This window comes from Oncorhynchus nerka, linkage group LG28, assembly GCF_034236695.1.
Source record: "Oncorhynchus nerka isolate Pitt River linkage group LG28, Oner_Uvic_2.0, whole genome shotgun sequence".
In the NCBI taxonomy this organism is placed as follows: Eukaryota; Metazoa; Chordata; class Actinopteri; order Salmoniformes; family Salmonidae; genus Oncorhynchus; species Oncorhynchus nerka.
Window position 1 is genome coordinate 5,141,325 of NC_088423.1, and position 17,498 is coordinate 5,158,822.

Consider the following 17,498-nt stretch of genomic DNA (forward strand, 5'->3'; position numbering starts at 1 on the left):
GGCCTTTCTTAAATCAATACACAAGTATATATTTTTAAACCTGCATATTTAGTTAATATTGCCTGCTAACATGAATTTCTTTTAACTAGGGAAATTGTGTCACTTCTCTTGCGTTCTGTGCAAGAGAGTCAGGCTATATGCAGCAGTTTGGGCCGCCTGGTTCGTTGCGAACTGTGTGAAGACCAATTTCGCCAAACGGGGGATGACATAACAAAAGCGCATTTGAAAAAAAATCGCAATCGTTGCATGAATGTACCTAACCATAAACATCAATGCCTTTCTTAAAATCAATACACAGTATATTTTTTTAAACCTGCATATTTAGTTAAAAGAAATCCAGTTTAGCAGGCAATATTAAACTATGGAAACTGTGTCACTTCTCTTGCGTTCATTGCACGTAGAGTCAGGGCATATGCAACAGTTTGGGCCGCTGGCTCGTTGCGAACTAATTTGCCAGAATTTTACGTAATTATGACATAACATTGAAGGTTGTGCAATGTAACAGGAATATTTAGACTGATGGATGCCACCCGTTAGATAAAATACGGAACGGTTCCGTATTTCACTGAAAGAATAAATGTTTTGTTTTCAAAAGGATAGTTTCCGGATTTGACCATATTAATGACCTAGGGCTCGTATTTCTATGTGCTATTATGTTATAATTAAGTATATTATTTGATATTCGATAGAGAAGTCTGACTGAGCGATGGTAGGCACTTTCGTGCATTTGCCAGCAGCTCTTCGCTGTGCTTCAAACATTGAGCCGTTAATGACTTCAAGCCTATCAACTCCCAAGATTAGGCTGGTGTAACCGATGTGAAATGGTTAGCTAGATAGCGGGGTGCGCGCTAATAGCGTTTCAATTGGTGACGTAACTCGCTCTGAGACCTTGAAGTAGTTGTTCCCCTTGCTCTGCAAGGGTAGCGGCTTTTGAAGAGCGATGGTTAACGATGCTTTGAGGGTGGCTGTTGTCGATGTGTTCCTGGTTCGAGCCCAGGTTGGGGGCGAGGAGAGGGACAGAAGCTATACTGTTACACTGGCAATACTAAAGTGCCTATAAGAACATCCAATAGTCAAAAGTATATAAAATGCAAATGGTATAGAGAGAAATAGTCCTATAATTCCTATAATAATTACAACCTAAAACTTCTTTCCTGGGAAAATTGAAGACTCATGTTAAAAGGAACCACCAGCTTTAATATGTTCTCATGTTCTGAGCAAGGAACTTAAACGTTAACTTTGTTACATGGCACATACTGCACTTTTACTTTCTTCTCCAACACTTTGTTTTTGCATTATTTAAATCAAATTGAACATGTTTCATTATTTATTTATTTATTCATTTTAAATTAAAAGTGTTCATTCAGTATTGTTGTAATTGTCAATATTACAAATAAATACATTTTAAAAATTGGGCGATTAATCGGTATCGGCTTTTTTTTGGGGTCCTCCAATAATCGGTATCGGCGTTAAAAAAATCATAATCGGTCGACCTCTACTTTGCAGGCCACCATTCACAGTCCTGAATAGGGCCTCTACTGACTCTGGGTTTGTAGTTTCCTTACCCCTGCCGATAGATTCAGGCCTCACTCCAATACCCCAGACAATCCGATCAATGTGGGTTGTAAGTAGCAACCCCACCCTTCCTCTAAACAGACACAGGGGCACTTGAGCACAAGAGACCCCAACTTGTTAATAACATAGAGTTCCATATCAGTGGCTTTCTGGACCAATGGACAAAAGGGCTGACTGACCAGCTATGACCAGGATGCCAATCAGGAACCTCCACACTGGATGGACCAGGCCCCCAATCAGGGACCTCCACACTGGATGGGCAAGGCCCCCAATCAGGGGAACTCCACACTGGATGGACCAGGCCCCCAATCAGGGACCTCCACACTGGATGGGCCAGGCCCCCAATCAGGGACCTCCACACTGGATGGACCAGGCCCCCAATCAGGGACCTCCACACTGGATGGGCCAGGCCCCCAATCAGGGACCTCCACACTGGACGGGCCAGGCCCCCAATCAGGGACCTCCACACTGGACGGGCCAGGCCCCCAATCAGGGACCTCCACACTGGACGGGCCAGGCCCCCAATCAGGGACCTCCACACTGGACGGGCCAGGCCCCCAATCAGGGACCTCCACACTGGACGGGCCAGGCCCCCAATCAGGGACCTCCACACTGGACGGGCCAGTCCCCCAATCAGGGACCTCCACACTGGACGGGCCAGGCCCCCAATCAGGGAACTCCACACTGGACTGCAGGTCGGAGTGCACTCAAACAGAGGAGTAACATTGGCTGTAATAGCTGTAGCTTCTGTATGTATCAACTACAGTAGCTATGGAAGTACTATTCTCTGCATTACATATTTGCTTCTCTGTGAGATACACTTTCCAGTTGTCCACCCATTGCCAATAACATGCAGTCCGGCTGTAAAAACTGTAGCCCTGTGGGGTGTTCTTTCTGTTTGTCTGCATTCACTTCCCTATGAAGGCATCAGAGTATCAGTAGCCTATGCACCTCTCTGTACCATCCTTCCTTAACCTCACCAGAAATTCTACTTCTCCCTGAACACACCAGCGCTACCTTCATTTCACTAGAAATGTTCCCTCCAAATCCTGCTGGCTGCTGGTCTACCTCCTTACCCCGACTAGTTAGTGGTCTGGGGTGAATGATTCCCAATAGTTACACTCTCTCCTTGCCAACCCTCCATGAAGCACCCTCTCTCCACTATTTCCCCACCCACCCAGCTATATCCTGGCAAAACACACACACACCAACACACTTTGGGTCGAGCAGCGAATTCCTGAGGGTTATCGAGTTTCCCGTTGCCATAGGGACAGAGCAGGGAGGCAGCTCCATTAATCATTTAGAGCGCTGCTCAGAGTGGAGGTCAGCCTGATTGCGCCGGATAGGGTATCATCCCAGCGCCCCACCAGGGACCTCCTTGATTTGAATTAAAAAAGATTAAGCTGCCCCACCCACCCTCCTCCACCGACGCTCAGGCATCATCAGCCGCCCCCAGACCGTATCATGTGACCATACTCTACGGAGCCACTCTGATTAAGAGATTGGAGCAATGCGTTTATTTTTCAGGGACCCGCTGAAACATTAGACTCGCACAGGTGTCTACGGAAGAGAGGGAGAGAGACAGAGAGAGAGAGAGAGAGAGAGAGAGAGAGAGAGAGAGAGAGAGGTTGCGTAGGATCGATGGTCCTGCTCACCAGGAGATCTGGATTCTCTCATTTTCCCTTTCTTTCTTTCTTTCTCTCGCTTTCTTTCTTTCTTCTTTCTTTCTTTCTTTCTTTCTTTCTTTCTCTTTCTTTCTTTCTGTCTTTCTCTCTTTCTGTCTTTCTCTCTGCTTTCTTTCTAAATTTCTTTCCTTCTCTGTCTTTCTTTCTCTCTTTTTTATTTCATTCCTTCTCTTTCTCTCTTTCTCGTTTTCTCTCTCTTTCTCCTGTCTTTCTCTCTTTCTTTCCTCTTTCCTTTTCATTGCTAACTTGTTGCTGTGATTTGTGAAACTGGAAACAGTAACTCAGCTTTATCTGTCCTCTGACATTTCCAACTCTTTCAAGCCCATGAAACGGTGCATTTGTTATAAAAACCTTTAGAACTTAATAGGAATATGGTCTTTTACGAGCATGTAGGACAACCAGGTCGGCACGAGGTGAATAGCTGAAGACCCAGCAGAGACACAGATGGACAGCGTGTAGAAAATCGGTCTGACAATGGCTAGCTAGCGGACTGGGCCAGGGGTGGAATAGTCTGGGGTGGTGGGGTTGGAATAGTCTGGGGGGTGGGGGTGGGATAGTCTGGGGGTGGGGGTGGGATAGTCTGGGGGTGGGGACAGGATAGTCTGGGGGGTGGGGGTGGGATAGTCTGGGGGGTGGGGGTGGGATAGTCTGGGGGTGGGGAAAGGATAGTCTGGGGGTGGGGACAGGATAGTCTGGGGGTGGTGTTGGGATAGTCTGTGGGGTGTGGACAGGATAGTCTGGGGGTGGGGTGGGATAGTCTGTGGGGTGGGGGTAAGATAGTCTGTGGGGTGGGGACAGGATAGTCCGGGGGGTGGGGTTGGGATAGTCTGTGGGGTGGGGACAGGATAGTCTGGGGGTGGGGTTGGGTAGTCTGGGGGTGAGGACAGGAAAGTCTGGGGGATGGGGTTGGGATTGTCTGTGGGGTGGGGACAGGATAGTCTGGGGGTGGGGTTGGGATTTTCTGTGGGGTGGGGACAGAGTAGCCTGGAGGGGTGGGGGTGGGATAGTCTGTGGGGTGGGGACAGGATAGTCTGGGGGGGGGGTGGGATAGTCTGTGGGGTGGGGACAGGATGGTCTGGGGGTGGGATTGGGATAGTCTGGGGGGTGGGGACAGGATAGTCTGGGGGATGGGATAGTCTAGGGAATGGGATAGTCTGGGTTTTGAGGACGGGATAGTCTGGGGAATGGGATAGTCTGGGGAATGGGATAGTCTAGGTTTTGGAGACAGGATAGTATGGGGAATGGGATAGTCTGGGGAATGGGATAGGCTAGGTTTTGAGGACGGGATAGTCTGGGGAATGGGATAGTCTGGGGAATGGGATAGTCTAGGTTTTGGAGACAGGATAGTATGGGGAATGGGATAGTCTGGGGAATGGGATAGTCTAGGTTTTGGAGACAGGATAGTATGGGGAATGGGATAGTCTGGGGAATGGGATAGTCTAGGTTTTGGGGACAGAATGGTATGGGGAATGGGATAGTCTGGGAGGTGTGGTCATCCAGACTAGGGGGGGAGTTGGGCAATACTGTAGCTTCCCTGTGCAGTTAAATGGCCAAATGTGTTAGCCAATGAGAACAGAAGTTGACCTCCCTCCACCAACCTCCCCAGCCATTATGATGGCCGTCCAGGCCCCGAGATTTACGGTGCCTCGGAAACCGAGATGCAGAGGACCACAGATCATCATTACTCTGAAATAGAGGTAGGCCGGCCACTTCATAGATCACAGTGACTATGAAATAGAGGTATTCTGCACCACTGCACCGGCTCCCAAAGGTGCCTGAAAAATTTACGGTCTCCTCCAGAACTTCAAACGATCTCCATAACAGGTCCAGACAAATTTATTGTTCCATGGATGACGGGGGAAAGGATCAGAGCAAAAATGTAAAAACCTCCTTTGTCTCAGACAATTAAAATTCTGATGGCGGCTGCCCCTGCCACAGCTGCGAATTACTTTGCTCTAAGCGTTGCCTCTCAGTAATAGTGCTTAAACTGATGGGTATTGCATCCAGGCTTTGTTGTCTCTGGGTTTCAGTGTGTGTGTGTGTGTGTGTGTGTGTGTGTGTGTGTGTGTGTGTGTGTGTGTGTGTGTGTGTGTGTGTGTGTGTGTGTGTGTGTGTGTGTGTGTGTGTGCGTGTGTTACGGATACAGTTATCCTGTGTGTGTGTGTGTATCCTGTGTGTGTGTTTCTTTTCTCTCCTTCTCCCCTCACAGGTGAAAATCATCACTCCCCAATCAGTCAACAATCAATCATCAATCAGAAGACTCTTCCTACTTCCTATCCTATCACAGTTCCTTCCCCATGGTTTAAAAACCCCATCATTTGTTTGTTCTAGAGCAATCTCTAGCTCAATCTCTCTGTAAATGCCATGTCTGTAGGTCTCTGTGTTTCACTCTCGCTTTGTGTCTTAACCTCTTTTTGTTTAAGCACCTCATAGCACTTTGTCATCACCTGTGAGTATTGTTTTTGGTTATGGTGTTTGTTTGTTGCTGGTGGGAAAAGGGGGAAACCAAGACAAGTCGACCATGGGCATACACTACCCGTAGGTGAACTTTGTTAAATACACTAGTTAGAACTGGGCGGACCACCCACTGTATTTTTGGTTAGTTAGTTAGCTGTTGTTAAAGTAGGCTAGTCTGGCTTAGGGGTGTTTTTGAATACTTATTGTTTCTTTTCTTGGGTCCAGCTCAGCCCCTTTTCCTGCTCCCCCCATTACCATGTGTTTATAAATAAACCTAGAGTTTGACGGTAGATTTCTGTTGTCGTGGTTATTTCGTGCACACTTTTACTTTGTCACAATAATAATTTGCATGAGTTATGTTACGGGTCTCATTACCATCCCCCCTAGACTGTCGGGCCAAAAGGGATTCGTAACATAAGTGGGGGCTCGTCCGGGATCTGTCATAACTGACACCCATGCCGCTCATGTAGATTGTTGTAGTGGTATAGTTCAGTGTTGAGCGTCATAGCTGAAGTAGCATTAGTGTTTGCTATTTGCTTTGGCACTTGTGAAGTAGTGTAAAATGACTACTTTTGATTTGAGATCCTTTTTGGATAACCCTTCGTGGGAAGTTTTTGACAAATGTCGTAGAGTTGATTTAATGACCTTGGCTGACCATTATTCAGTATCGATTCCGCAGAGTTTAGTTAAGGCGAAGGTTAAACGGCTAGTATTAAATGTATTGTTGGAAGAGCAGGTGCTTGTGTTACCGCTGCCTGAGCCTACTACCCCTGTAGCGGATGTTGCTGCTCCTGTAAGCCCATTGGTGTCTGATAATGAGGGCGAGGCTAAAACACCAGCCACATTGTCCCGTTTTGATCCACTCTCCCCACTGTCAAATGGTGATGCCAGGAGGGATGTCCGTTTAGCACAGTTCCAACTGGAGGTGGAAGAGAGAGCCCAAATTAGGCGAGAGACTCTCCAGTTGGAGATGTGTAAAATAGAGGCAGAAAAAGAACGAGAACAACGGCATTTGGAGATGTGTAAAATTGAGGCAGACAGAGAACAAAGGCAGTTGGAGTTCAAAATGCGCCAGATGGAACTGGAGGCAGAGACAGCGAGGCTAGCCTCCGGTCCTACTGTGCCTGTTTGTGAGCCGTCCTCACCTATTGTGTCCTCAAACACGTTTGACATTAGTAGGCAGATTGCCTTAGTACCTTTGTTCAGAGAGTCAGAGGTTGACTCCTAGTTTTGTGTATTTGAGCGTATAGCCGTAGCATTGAAATGGCCTGAAGAGGTATGGTGCCTATTACTTCAGTGTAAATTAACTGGTAAAGCCCAAGAGGTTTTGTCAGCGCTACCTCTGGAGGACAGTTTGAATTATGAAGTGGTCAAAGCTACTGTTCTTCGTGCCTATGAGCTTGTGCCTGAGGCATACCGACAGAGATTTAGGTCTCATAGAAAGTCTTCTAGTAAGACTTATGTGGAATTTGCTAGAGACAAGGGAAATCTGTTTGATAAATGGCATGCTGCTAGTAACGTAACTGATTTCAACTCTCTCCGGGAGTTAATCTTGTTGGAAGAGTTTAAAAATTGCTTACCCGAACGCATTGTAGTTTACCTAAACGAACAGAAAGTATCCTCCTGGCAGAAGCGTCTGTGTTGGCAGACGAGTTTGTGTTGACGCACAAGAGTGTGTTTTTTCGGCTCAAACTGAGAGTAGAGCCACTGAGTTTCCTACCTTTAGCCCTAGTCGGCCAGCAGTAGTATATCAAGCACGCCAGAAGAATGAGCGTCCCTGTTTCTATTGTCATAAAGTAGGACATATGATTAATGATTGCTTCCTGCTTAAACGCAAACAAGGGATGCCTCTTCGTGCCAAGCCACCAACAGGTGTTGCTCTAATTAAATGCGGTTGTGAGGTCTGCAACAAAAAAGGTGCCTCAGGGTAACTGTAGTTTGAAAGTCTCAATCCCCGACCGCAGTTATGAACCATTCATTTTCGAGGGGTTTGTGTCCCTAACGAATGACGAAGCGTCTCAGCGACCGGTTAAAATCCTTAGAGATACATACTGGTGCGGCGCAGTCGTTTATATTGTCTGATGTGTTGCCCTTATCTGACGATACATACTGTGGTTCCAGTGTGTTAGTGCAGGGTATTGAAATGGGTTTTGTCCCAGTGCCATTGCACTTTGTGAAAGTACACTCTGAGTTAATCAGTGGAATATTCAGAGTGGGAGTACGTCCGATGTTGCCAGTGAAAGGTGTGACCTTTATAATGGGTAACGATATTGCCGGAGGAAAGGTAGTACCCGTATTGGAAGTATTGGATAAAAGTGACCACTCTCTCTCGAATGAGCTGGCACAGAGTTATCCACATGTGTTCCCCGCTTGTGCTGTCACTCGTGCTCAGGCACTACAAGAGGGTGACGTGATAGATTTGTCGAACACTGTTCTGTTCAAAGAGGTTGATCAAGAAGATGGAGTGTGTGATACCTCTGAGAAGCTGATCACCTATGACAAACAGCCCAGGAAAGAATCAAAGAACGTTGAACTTATTGCTGATGCAATACAGTTACCAGTCACTCGTGAGCAGCTGATTGCTAACCAAAAGGTTGACAACAAGCTTGCTAAATGTTTTTCTAGTGTTGTCTCATTGGAAGATGTGAAGAAGAAGAACGTGGCTTACTTCATTGATGGTAATCTCCTCATGCGTAAATGGAAATCCCATGTTGACGCGGATGGAGATTGGAATGCTGTTTACCAAATAGTGATTCCTACAGCCTTTCGACAAAATGTGTTATCCCTTGCTCATGATCACCAGTGGTCTGGTCATTTAGGAATCACAAAAACTTATGATCGGATTTAAAACAAGATGTGGCTCAGTTCTGTCGGACATGCCACACATGTCAGATAACAGGAAAACCAAATCAGGTTATTCCTCCCGCTCCTCTTTGTCCCATACCTGTCATAGGTGAACCATTCGAGCATGTGGTGGTTGATTGTGTCGGACCATTACCAAAGACAAAATCGGGTAACCAGTTTTTGTTAACGATAATGTGTATGGCTACAAGATACCCCGAGGCCATTCCTCTGAGAAGGATTACAGCCCCGGTAGTGAGTAAAGCCTTAATAAAATTCTTCACGACATTCGGGTTACCTAGGGTGGTACAAAGCGATCAAGGAACCAATTTCCTATCCAAGCTCTTCAGGCAGGTGTTAAAATCCTTGTCAATTACGCACCGTGTGTCAAGCGCCTATCACCCAGAGTCCCAGGGTGCACTTGAAAGATGGCATCAGACACTGAAGTCTATGCTACGTAAATATTGTTTGGAATCTGAGAAAGATTGGGATGAGGGAGTTCCTCTAGTTTTGTTTGCTGCTCGTGAAACTGTGCAGGAGTCCCTAGGTTTCAGCCCGGCTGAACTGGTGTTTGGTCACACAGTGAGAGGACCAATGAAAGTCCTTAAAGAACAGTTCTTGTCCCAAGAGTTGTGTACCAGAGATGAGAATGGACTACGTTAGTCGCTTTCGTGAGCGCCTACACCAAGCTTGTGCTCTCGCAAAGGAAGCTCTGTCTTCCTCACAGAGGAGCATGAAAAGACACTATGATAAAGAGGCTGTTTCTCGTCCACTACAGCCAGGTGACCAAGTACTGGTGTTATTACCTGTTCCAGGATCTTCACTGTCAGCTCGTTTCTCGGGTCCTTATTTAATTGAAAAGAAAATAAGTGAAACTGACTATGTGCTTCAAACTCCTGATAGACAACGCCAATCTCGTGTGTGTCACATTAACATGTTGAAAGCTTACCACACCCGACCCATCACACAGTTAGAGAGTTCAAAAACAGAGGAAGGTACTGCTGTCTCCTCTGCTACTACTGCTATGATAGTGGACTGTCATATTGATGATGTTGATGGCTTGGAGTTGCGCAATACTCAGCAGCAGTGTGTTAGATTGCCCAACTCAGAAATGCTGCTAACGGATGGACAGGCCAATGATATTGTGAGGCTACTACACAGTTTTCCATGTCTCTTTAATGACGTTCCTACTCGCACAAATGTGTTGGAACATGACATTAATGTTGGAAATGCTACACCTATCAAGCAACACCCATATCGTATCAACGCTTCCAAGAGGAAGATAATGAGGGATGAGGTGAGATATTTGTTGGAGAATGACCTGGCTAAGCCAAGTTCAAGCCCTTGGAGTTCTCCTTGCATTCTGGTTCCTAAACCTGATGGTACGTCCAGGTTATGTACGGATTATCGAAAGGTAAATTCTGTCACAATGCCAGATTCGTTCCAGTTACCCCGACTGGACGACTGTATCGACACTATTGGTGCTGCTAAGTATGTAACTAAGTTAGACCTCTTAAAAGGTTACTGGCAGGTTCCGTTAACTTCACGTGCTTCTGAGATTTCTGCCTTTGTGACCCCAGACAACTTCCTACAGTACTCAGTCATGGCTTTTGGGATGCGAAATGCACCAGCCACTTTCCAACGACTGGTTAACTCCGTATTAGCTGGCGTTCCTAATTGTAGTGCATACCTTGATGACCTAGTGATTTATTCGTCTGAGTGGTCAGATCATGTTGACTCTCTAAGGGTAGTATGTGAACGGTTGGCAGCTGCTTCTCTAACCCTGAACTTGGCAAAGTGCGAGTTTGGGAAGGCTACTGTTACCTATCTCGGTAAAGAGGTTGGTCATGGACAGGTGCGCCCTGTTCATGCCAAGGTCTTGGCTATAACTGCATTCCCTGCACCTACCACCAGACGAGAGCTACGCAGCTTTTTAGGGATGGTTGGCTACTACCGTAGCTTCTGTAAAAATGTCTCTGCGGTAGTTGCTCCATTGACCGATTTGCTTAGTCCGGCTAGATCATTTGTGTGGTCCCCTGATTGTAAGAGAGCTTTTGAATCAGCGAAAGCACTCTTATGTAGTACACCTGTACTTGCTGCTCCAGATTTTGAACAACCGTTCAAACTTGAGGTAGATGCTAGTGCCAGAGGTGCTGGTGCTGTTCTACTGCAGCAGGACAAGAGTGGAGTGGATCATCCCGTTTGTTATTTTTCACGTAAATGTAATAAATGTCAAACAAACTATGCGACAATAGAACAAGAAGCTCTTGCTTTGTTGTTGGCTCTGCAATACTTTGAAGTATATATTGGTTCCAGTACCCTACCCGTGATTGTATATACTGACCATAACCCCTTAGTTTTTCTCCACCGAATGTACAACCAGAACCAGCGCCTTATGCGTTGGGCGCTGATTGTACAAAATTATAATTTGGAGATCCGCTACAAAAAGGGTTCTGATAATGTGTTGGCAGATGCTTTGTCTCGTGTGTGAAAATGATTTCTGTATGTTTTGCAAGGTTGTTGCTTTGTTGTGAGTATTCATTGAAATACTGTAGTCGCAACCCCTAGGGTTGCTCTTTTAAGGGTGGGAGTGTTACGGATACAGTTATCCTGTGTGTGTGTGTATCCTGTGTGTGTGTTTCTTTTCTCTCCTTCTCCCCTCACAGGTGAAAATCATCACTCCCCAATCAGTCAACAATCAATCATCAATCAGAAGACATACCTCCTCCTACTTCCTATCCTATCACAGTTCCTTCCCCATGGTTTAAAAACCCCATCATTTGTTTGTTCTAGAGCAATCTCTAGCTCAATCTCTCTGTAAATGCCATGTCTGTAGGTCTCTGTGTTTCACTCTCGCTTTGTGTCTTAACCTCTCTTTTGTTTAAGCACCTCATAGCACTTTGTCATCACCTGTGAGTATTGTTTTTGGTTATGGTGTTTGTTTGTTGCTGGTGGGAAAAGGGGGAAACCAAGACAAGTCGCCCATGGGCATACACTACCCGTAGGTGAACTTTGTTAAATACACTAGTTAGAACTGGGCGGACCACCCACTGTATTTTTGGTTAGTTAGTTAGCTGTTGTTAAAGTAGGCTAATCTAGCTTAGGGGTGTTTTTGAATACTTATTGTTTCTTTTCTTGGGTCCAGCTCAGCCCCTTTTCCTGCTCCCCCCATTACCGTGTGTTTATAAATAAACCTAGAGTTTGACGGTAGATTTCTGTTGTCGTGGTTATTTCGTGCACACTTTTACTTTGTCACAATAATAATTTGCATGAGTTATGTTACGGGTCTCATTACCATCCCCCCTAGACTGTCGGGCCAAAAGGGATTCGTAACAGCGTGTGTGTGCGTGTGTGTGCATGTGTGTGTGTGTGTGTGTGTCCCTCATGTCCCAGAGTTCTGTAGTGCACCAACTACAGAGCAGGACCTCTACGAAATAAGCACTCCGCTGAGATTATATCAGCTTTCCATGTTAAAATGAATGATCTCGACACCTTGCTCCACAAGACTTTTGGCCGATACACAGCCTTGTTAATATCCACTTTATATGTGTTCACTATTGCTGGCCACAGCGTTCCTCACTAACCATTGGCCAGAGGGGTAGGCCAGACAAGCCATAGCTGGATTTGCCCTACACTATAGACTGCCAGATGCAGTAGTATAATGTGTGTGCATGTGTGTGTGCGTGTGCCTGTGTGTCTGTGTCTGAGTGTGTGTGTGTTCATGCATGTGTGCGTGCGTGTGCCTGTGTGTCTGTGTCTGAGTGTGTGTGTGTTCATGCATGTGTGCGTGCGTGTGTCTGTGTCTGAGTGTGTGTGTGTTCATGCATGTGTGCGTGCGTGTGTCTGTGTGTCTGTGTCTGAGTGTGTGTGTGTTCATGCATGTGTTACCGCATGTGTCCACGTGTGTGTTTGTGTGTCTATGTTCGCTTGTTTGTGTTTTTTGAGTGTGTATGTGTGTGTGTGTGTGTTGCTCTAACAGTATCAGTAATCAAATCCTGCTGTTTGGCTTTTAAGAGAAGGGCAGGTTCCCTCCTAGCTGAAGGTACACCAACATCCCACGTCTCCTGTTGGTACAGGTCAGAAACATTCTTCTCAGACAGGAAGCTGACAATAACAGCAGGTTCCCTCCTGGCTGAAGGTCCACAAACGTCCCACATCTCCTGTTGGTACAGCATCAGACACACTTCTCAGACAGGAAGCTGACACTAACAGCAGGTGGCCTCCCCGTACAGTGGCTTGCGAAAGTATTTAACCCCCTTGGCATTTTTCCTATTTTGTTGCCTTAACAACCTGGAATTAAAATAGATTTTAGGGGTTTGTATCATTTGATTTACACAACATGCCTACCACTTTGAAGATGCAAAATGTGCTATATTGTGAAATAAACAAGAAATAACTGAAAACTAAAACTTGAGTGTGCATAACTATTCATCCCCCCAAAGTCGATACTTTGTAGAGCCACCTTTTGCAGTAATTACAGCTGCAAGTCTTGGGGTATGTCTCTATAAGCTTGGTATATCAGCCATTGGGATTTTTGCCCATTCTTCAAGGCAAAACTGTTCCAGCTCCTTCAAGTTGGAAGGGTTATGCTGGTGTACGGCAAACTTTAAGTCATACCACAGATTCTCAATTGGATTGAGATCTGGGCTTTGACTAGGCCATTCCAAGACATTTAAATCGTTCCCCTTCAACCACTCGAGTGTTGCTTTAGCAGTATGCTGAGGGTCATTGTCCTGCTGGAAGGTGACCCTCGTTCCCAGTCTCAAATCTCTGGAAGACCGAAACAGGTTTCCCTCAAGAATTTCGCTGTATTTAGCACCATCGATCATTCCTTCAATTCTGACCAGTTTCCCAGTCCCAGCCAATAGAAAACATCCCCACAGCATGATGCTGCCACCACCGTCCTTCACTGTGGGGATGATGGTCTCGGGGTGATGATCTCGGGGCGATGGGAGGTGTTGGGTATGCGCCAGACATAGCGTTTTCCTTGATGGCCAAAAGCTCAATTTTAGTTTCATCTGATCAGAGTACCTTCTTCCATATGTTTAGGAAGTCTCCCACATGCCCATTGGCAAACACCAAACGTGTTTGCTTATTTCTTTCTTTAAAAAATAGTTTTTTTCTGGCCACTCTTCCGTAAAGCCCAGCTATGTGGAGTGTACAGCTTAAAGTGGTCCTATGGACAGATACTCCAATCTCCCTCCGCTGTGGAGCTTTGCAGCTACTTCAGGGTTATCTTTGGTCTCTTTGTTGCCTCTCTGATTAATGCGCTCCTTGCCTAGTTCCATGAGTTTTGGTGGGCAGCCCTCTCTTGGCAGGTTTGTTGTGGTTTAATATTATTTCAATATTTTGAAAATGGATTTATTGGTGCTCCGTGGGATGTTCAAAGTTTTGGGTATTTGTTTATAACCCAACTCTGATCTGTACTTCTCCACAACTTTGTCCCTGACCTGTTTGGAGAGCTCCTTGGTCATTATGGTGCCGCTTGCTTAGTGGTGTTGCAGACTCTGGGGTCTTTCAGCACAGGTGTATATATACTGAGATCATGTGACAGATCATGTGACACTTAGATTGCACACAGGTGGACTTTATTTAACTAATCATGTGACTTTTGAAGGTAATTGATTACACCAGATCTTATTTACAGACTTCATAGTGAAGGGGGTTAATACAGTTTTGGATTTTTTTTTAATTCTTTGAAACAAGTAATTTTTTTAATTTCACTTCAGCAATTTGGACTATTTTGTGTATGTCCATTACATGAAATCCAAATAAAAATCTATTTAAATTACAGATTGTAATGCAACAAAATAGGAAAAACGCCAAGGGGGATGAATACTTTTGCAAGGCACTGTACTTGTTAGTTTATTTTCTTATTCTTTCTCATATTTTAAGTAAGTAAGCATTCCACTGTAAGGTGGAACACCTGTTGTATTCGGCGCGCGTCACTAATACAATTTGATTTGATTTGAAAATGTTATCTCTGTGACCTATGGTGCTCATGACTTTCAATTCAATCACTGTGAAAGGGGGGAGTTATTATAGACCATCTAAATGATAAGATATCCCCCACAGCAGGGCAGGGAGTTTACTCACTGTGATCGGGGGACGCTAACTGATAAGATATCCACAACAGACAGACAGCAGGTCAGAAGGGACAGACAGACCGACAGACCGACAGACCGATAGGCAGACAGACCGACCGACCGACAGACAGACAGACAGCTGGGGACTAAAGACCTCTAACTGATAAGATATCCACAACAGACAGACAGACAGACAGCAAGTCAGAAGGGACAGACAGACAGACAGACAGTGTGTGTGTGTGTGTGTGTGTGTGTGTGTGTGTGTGTGTGTGTGTGTGTGTGTGTGTGTGTGTGTGTGTGTGTGTGTGTGTGTGTGTGTGTGTGTGTGGGGGGGGGGGGGCTATATACCTGCATGGGGTCTGTGGTCCAAAGCTACAGGGTCATTCCTTTGCAATTTAGCTTTAATTAAGCACACCGACCAAATCACTGAGTAACAATGAGGCATCTGTCTTTTAAAGGAGCTGCAGTCAAAACCTGATGCCAGCCGGGAGTCTGTTCGCTCTATCAGTCCAGCCTTTTACTTCCAAAGACCGCTGCTGGATAGATTCTGGACCAATGTCGTTGTTGTTGCACTTGTTCAACTACTGAACTGAGACATGATTCAACAGGCTGTCATCTGAGAGCGAGAGAAACAGAGGGAGAGAGACAGAGAGAGAGAGAGAGAGAGAGCGAGACAGAGAAAGAGGGATAAAAATGGAGAGAGACCGAGAGGGAGAAAGAGACAGAGAGAGAGGGAGAGAGAGAGAGACAGAGAGAGAGGGAGAGAGAGAGAGAGAGAGACAGAGAGAGAGAGAGAGAGAGACAGAGAAACAGAGAGAGAGACAGAGAAACAGAGAGAGAGAGACAGAGACAGAGACAGAGACAGACAGAGAGACAGGGATAAAAAGGGAGAGAGAGAGAGACAGAGAGGGAGAAAGACACAGAGAGAGAGGGAGCGAGAGAGAGAGAGGGAGAGAGAGAAACAGAGAGAGAGACAGAGAGGGAGAAAGAGAGAGAGAGGGGGAGAGGTCCTGGGGCTCTGTTCACAAACACAAACACACCCTACAGAGCCCCAGGACAGCAGCACAATTAGACCCAACCAAATCATGAGAAAACAAAAAGATAATTACTTGACACATTGGAAAGAACTAACAAAAACCAGAGCAAACTAGAATGCTATTTGGCCCTACACAGAGAGTACACAGAGGCAGAATACCTGACCACTGTGACTGACCCAAAATTAAGGAAAGCTTTGACTATGTACAGACTCAGTGAGCATAGCCTTGCTATTGAGAAAAGCCGCCAATAGGCAGACATGGCTCTCAAGAGAAGACAGGCTATGTGCTCACTGCCCACAAAATGAGGTGGAAACTGAGCTGCACTTCCTAACCTCCTGCCCAATGTATGACCATATTAGAGATACATATTTCCCTCAGATTACACAGATCCACAAGGAATTCGAAAACAAATCCAATTTTGATAAACTCCCATATCTACTGGGTGAAATTCCACAGTGTGCCATCACAGCAGCAAGATTTGTGACCTGTTGCCACAAGAAAAGGGCAACCAGTGAAGAACACACACCATTGTAAATACAACCCATATTTATGCTTATTTATTTTATCCTGTGTCCTTTAACCATTTGTACATTGTTAAAACACTGTATATATATATATAATATGACATTTGTAATGTCTTTATTGTTTTGAAACTTCTGTATGTGTAATGTTTACTGTTAATTTATATTGTTTATTTGACTTTATATTATCTACCTCACTTGCTTTGGCAATGTTAACACGTTTCCCATGCCAATAAAGCCCTTGAATTGAATTGAATTGAATTGAATTGAGAGAGATAGAGAGAGAGACAGAGGGAGAGAGAGAGAGAGAGAGACAGAGAGAGAGAGAGAGAAACAGAGAGAGAGAGAGAGAGAGAGAGAGAGAGAGAGACAGGGGAGAGAGAGAGAGAGAGAGAGAGAGAGAGAGAGAGAGAGAGAGACAGAGAAAGAGAGAGAGAGACAGGGATAAAAAGGGAGAGAGAGAGACAAAGAGGGAGAAAGACACAGAGAGAGAGGAAGCGAGAGAGAGAGAGGGAGAGAGAGAAACAGAGAGAGAGACAGAGAGGGAGAAAGAGACAGAGAGAGGGGGAGAGGTCCTGGGGCTCTGTTCACAAACACACCCTACAGAGCCCCAGGACAGCAGCACAATTAGACCCAACCAAATCATGAGAAAACAAAAAGATAATTACTTGACACATTGGAAAGAACTAACAAAAAAACAGAGCAAACTAGAATGCTATTTGGCCCTACACAGAGAGTACACAGCGGCAGAATACCTGACCACTGTGACTGACCCAAAATTAAGGAAAGCTTTGACTATGTATAGACTCAGTGAGCATAGCCTTGCTATTGAGAAAAGCCGCCATAGGCAGACATGCCTCTCAAGAGAAGACTGATAGAGCGAACAGACTCCCGGCTGGCTTCAGGTTTTGACTGCAGCTCCTTTAAAAGACAGATGCCTCATTGTTACTCAGTGATTTGGTCGGTGTGCTTAATTAAAGCTAAATTGCAAAGGAATGACCCTGTAGCTTTAAAACACTGTATATATATATATATAATATGACATTTGTAATGTCTTTATTGTTTTGAAACTTCTGTATGTGTAATGTTTACTGTTAATTTTTAATGTTTATTTCACTTTATATTATCTACCTCACTTGCTTTGGCAATGTTAACGCATGTTTCCCATGCCAATAAAGCCCGTGAATTGAATTGAATTGAATTGAATTGAGAGAGATAGAGAGAGAGACAGAGAGAGAGAGAGAGAGAGAGAGAGAGGGAGAGACAGAGAGAGAGAGAGAGAAACAGAGAGAGAGA

At 45.3% G+C, this 17,498-nt stretch overlaps 1 protein-coding gene across 1 annotated transcript; it reads right to left on the bottom strand.

The window, feature by feature from the left end:
- Positions 1–3,742: 3,742 nt before the first annotated feature.
- LOC135565617 (uncharacterized) lies at positions 3,743–4,939 on the bottom strand. Its single transcript, XM_065013215.1, has 2 exons — positions 4,859–4,939; positions 3,743–4,357 (listed from the first exon to the last, which is right to left on the bottom strand). The coding sequence occupies exons 1-2, from the start codon at positions 4,937–4,939 to the stop codon at positions 3,743–3,745; spliced, it is 696 nt and encodes a 231-aa protein (XP_064869287.1).
- Between the last annotated feature and the right edge of the window lie 12,559 nt (positions 4,940–17,498).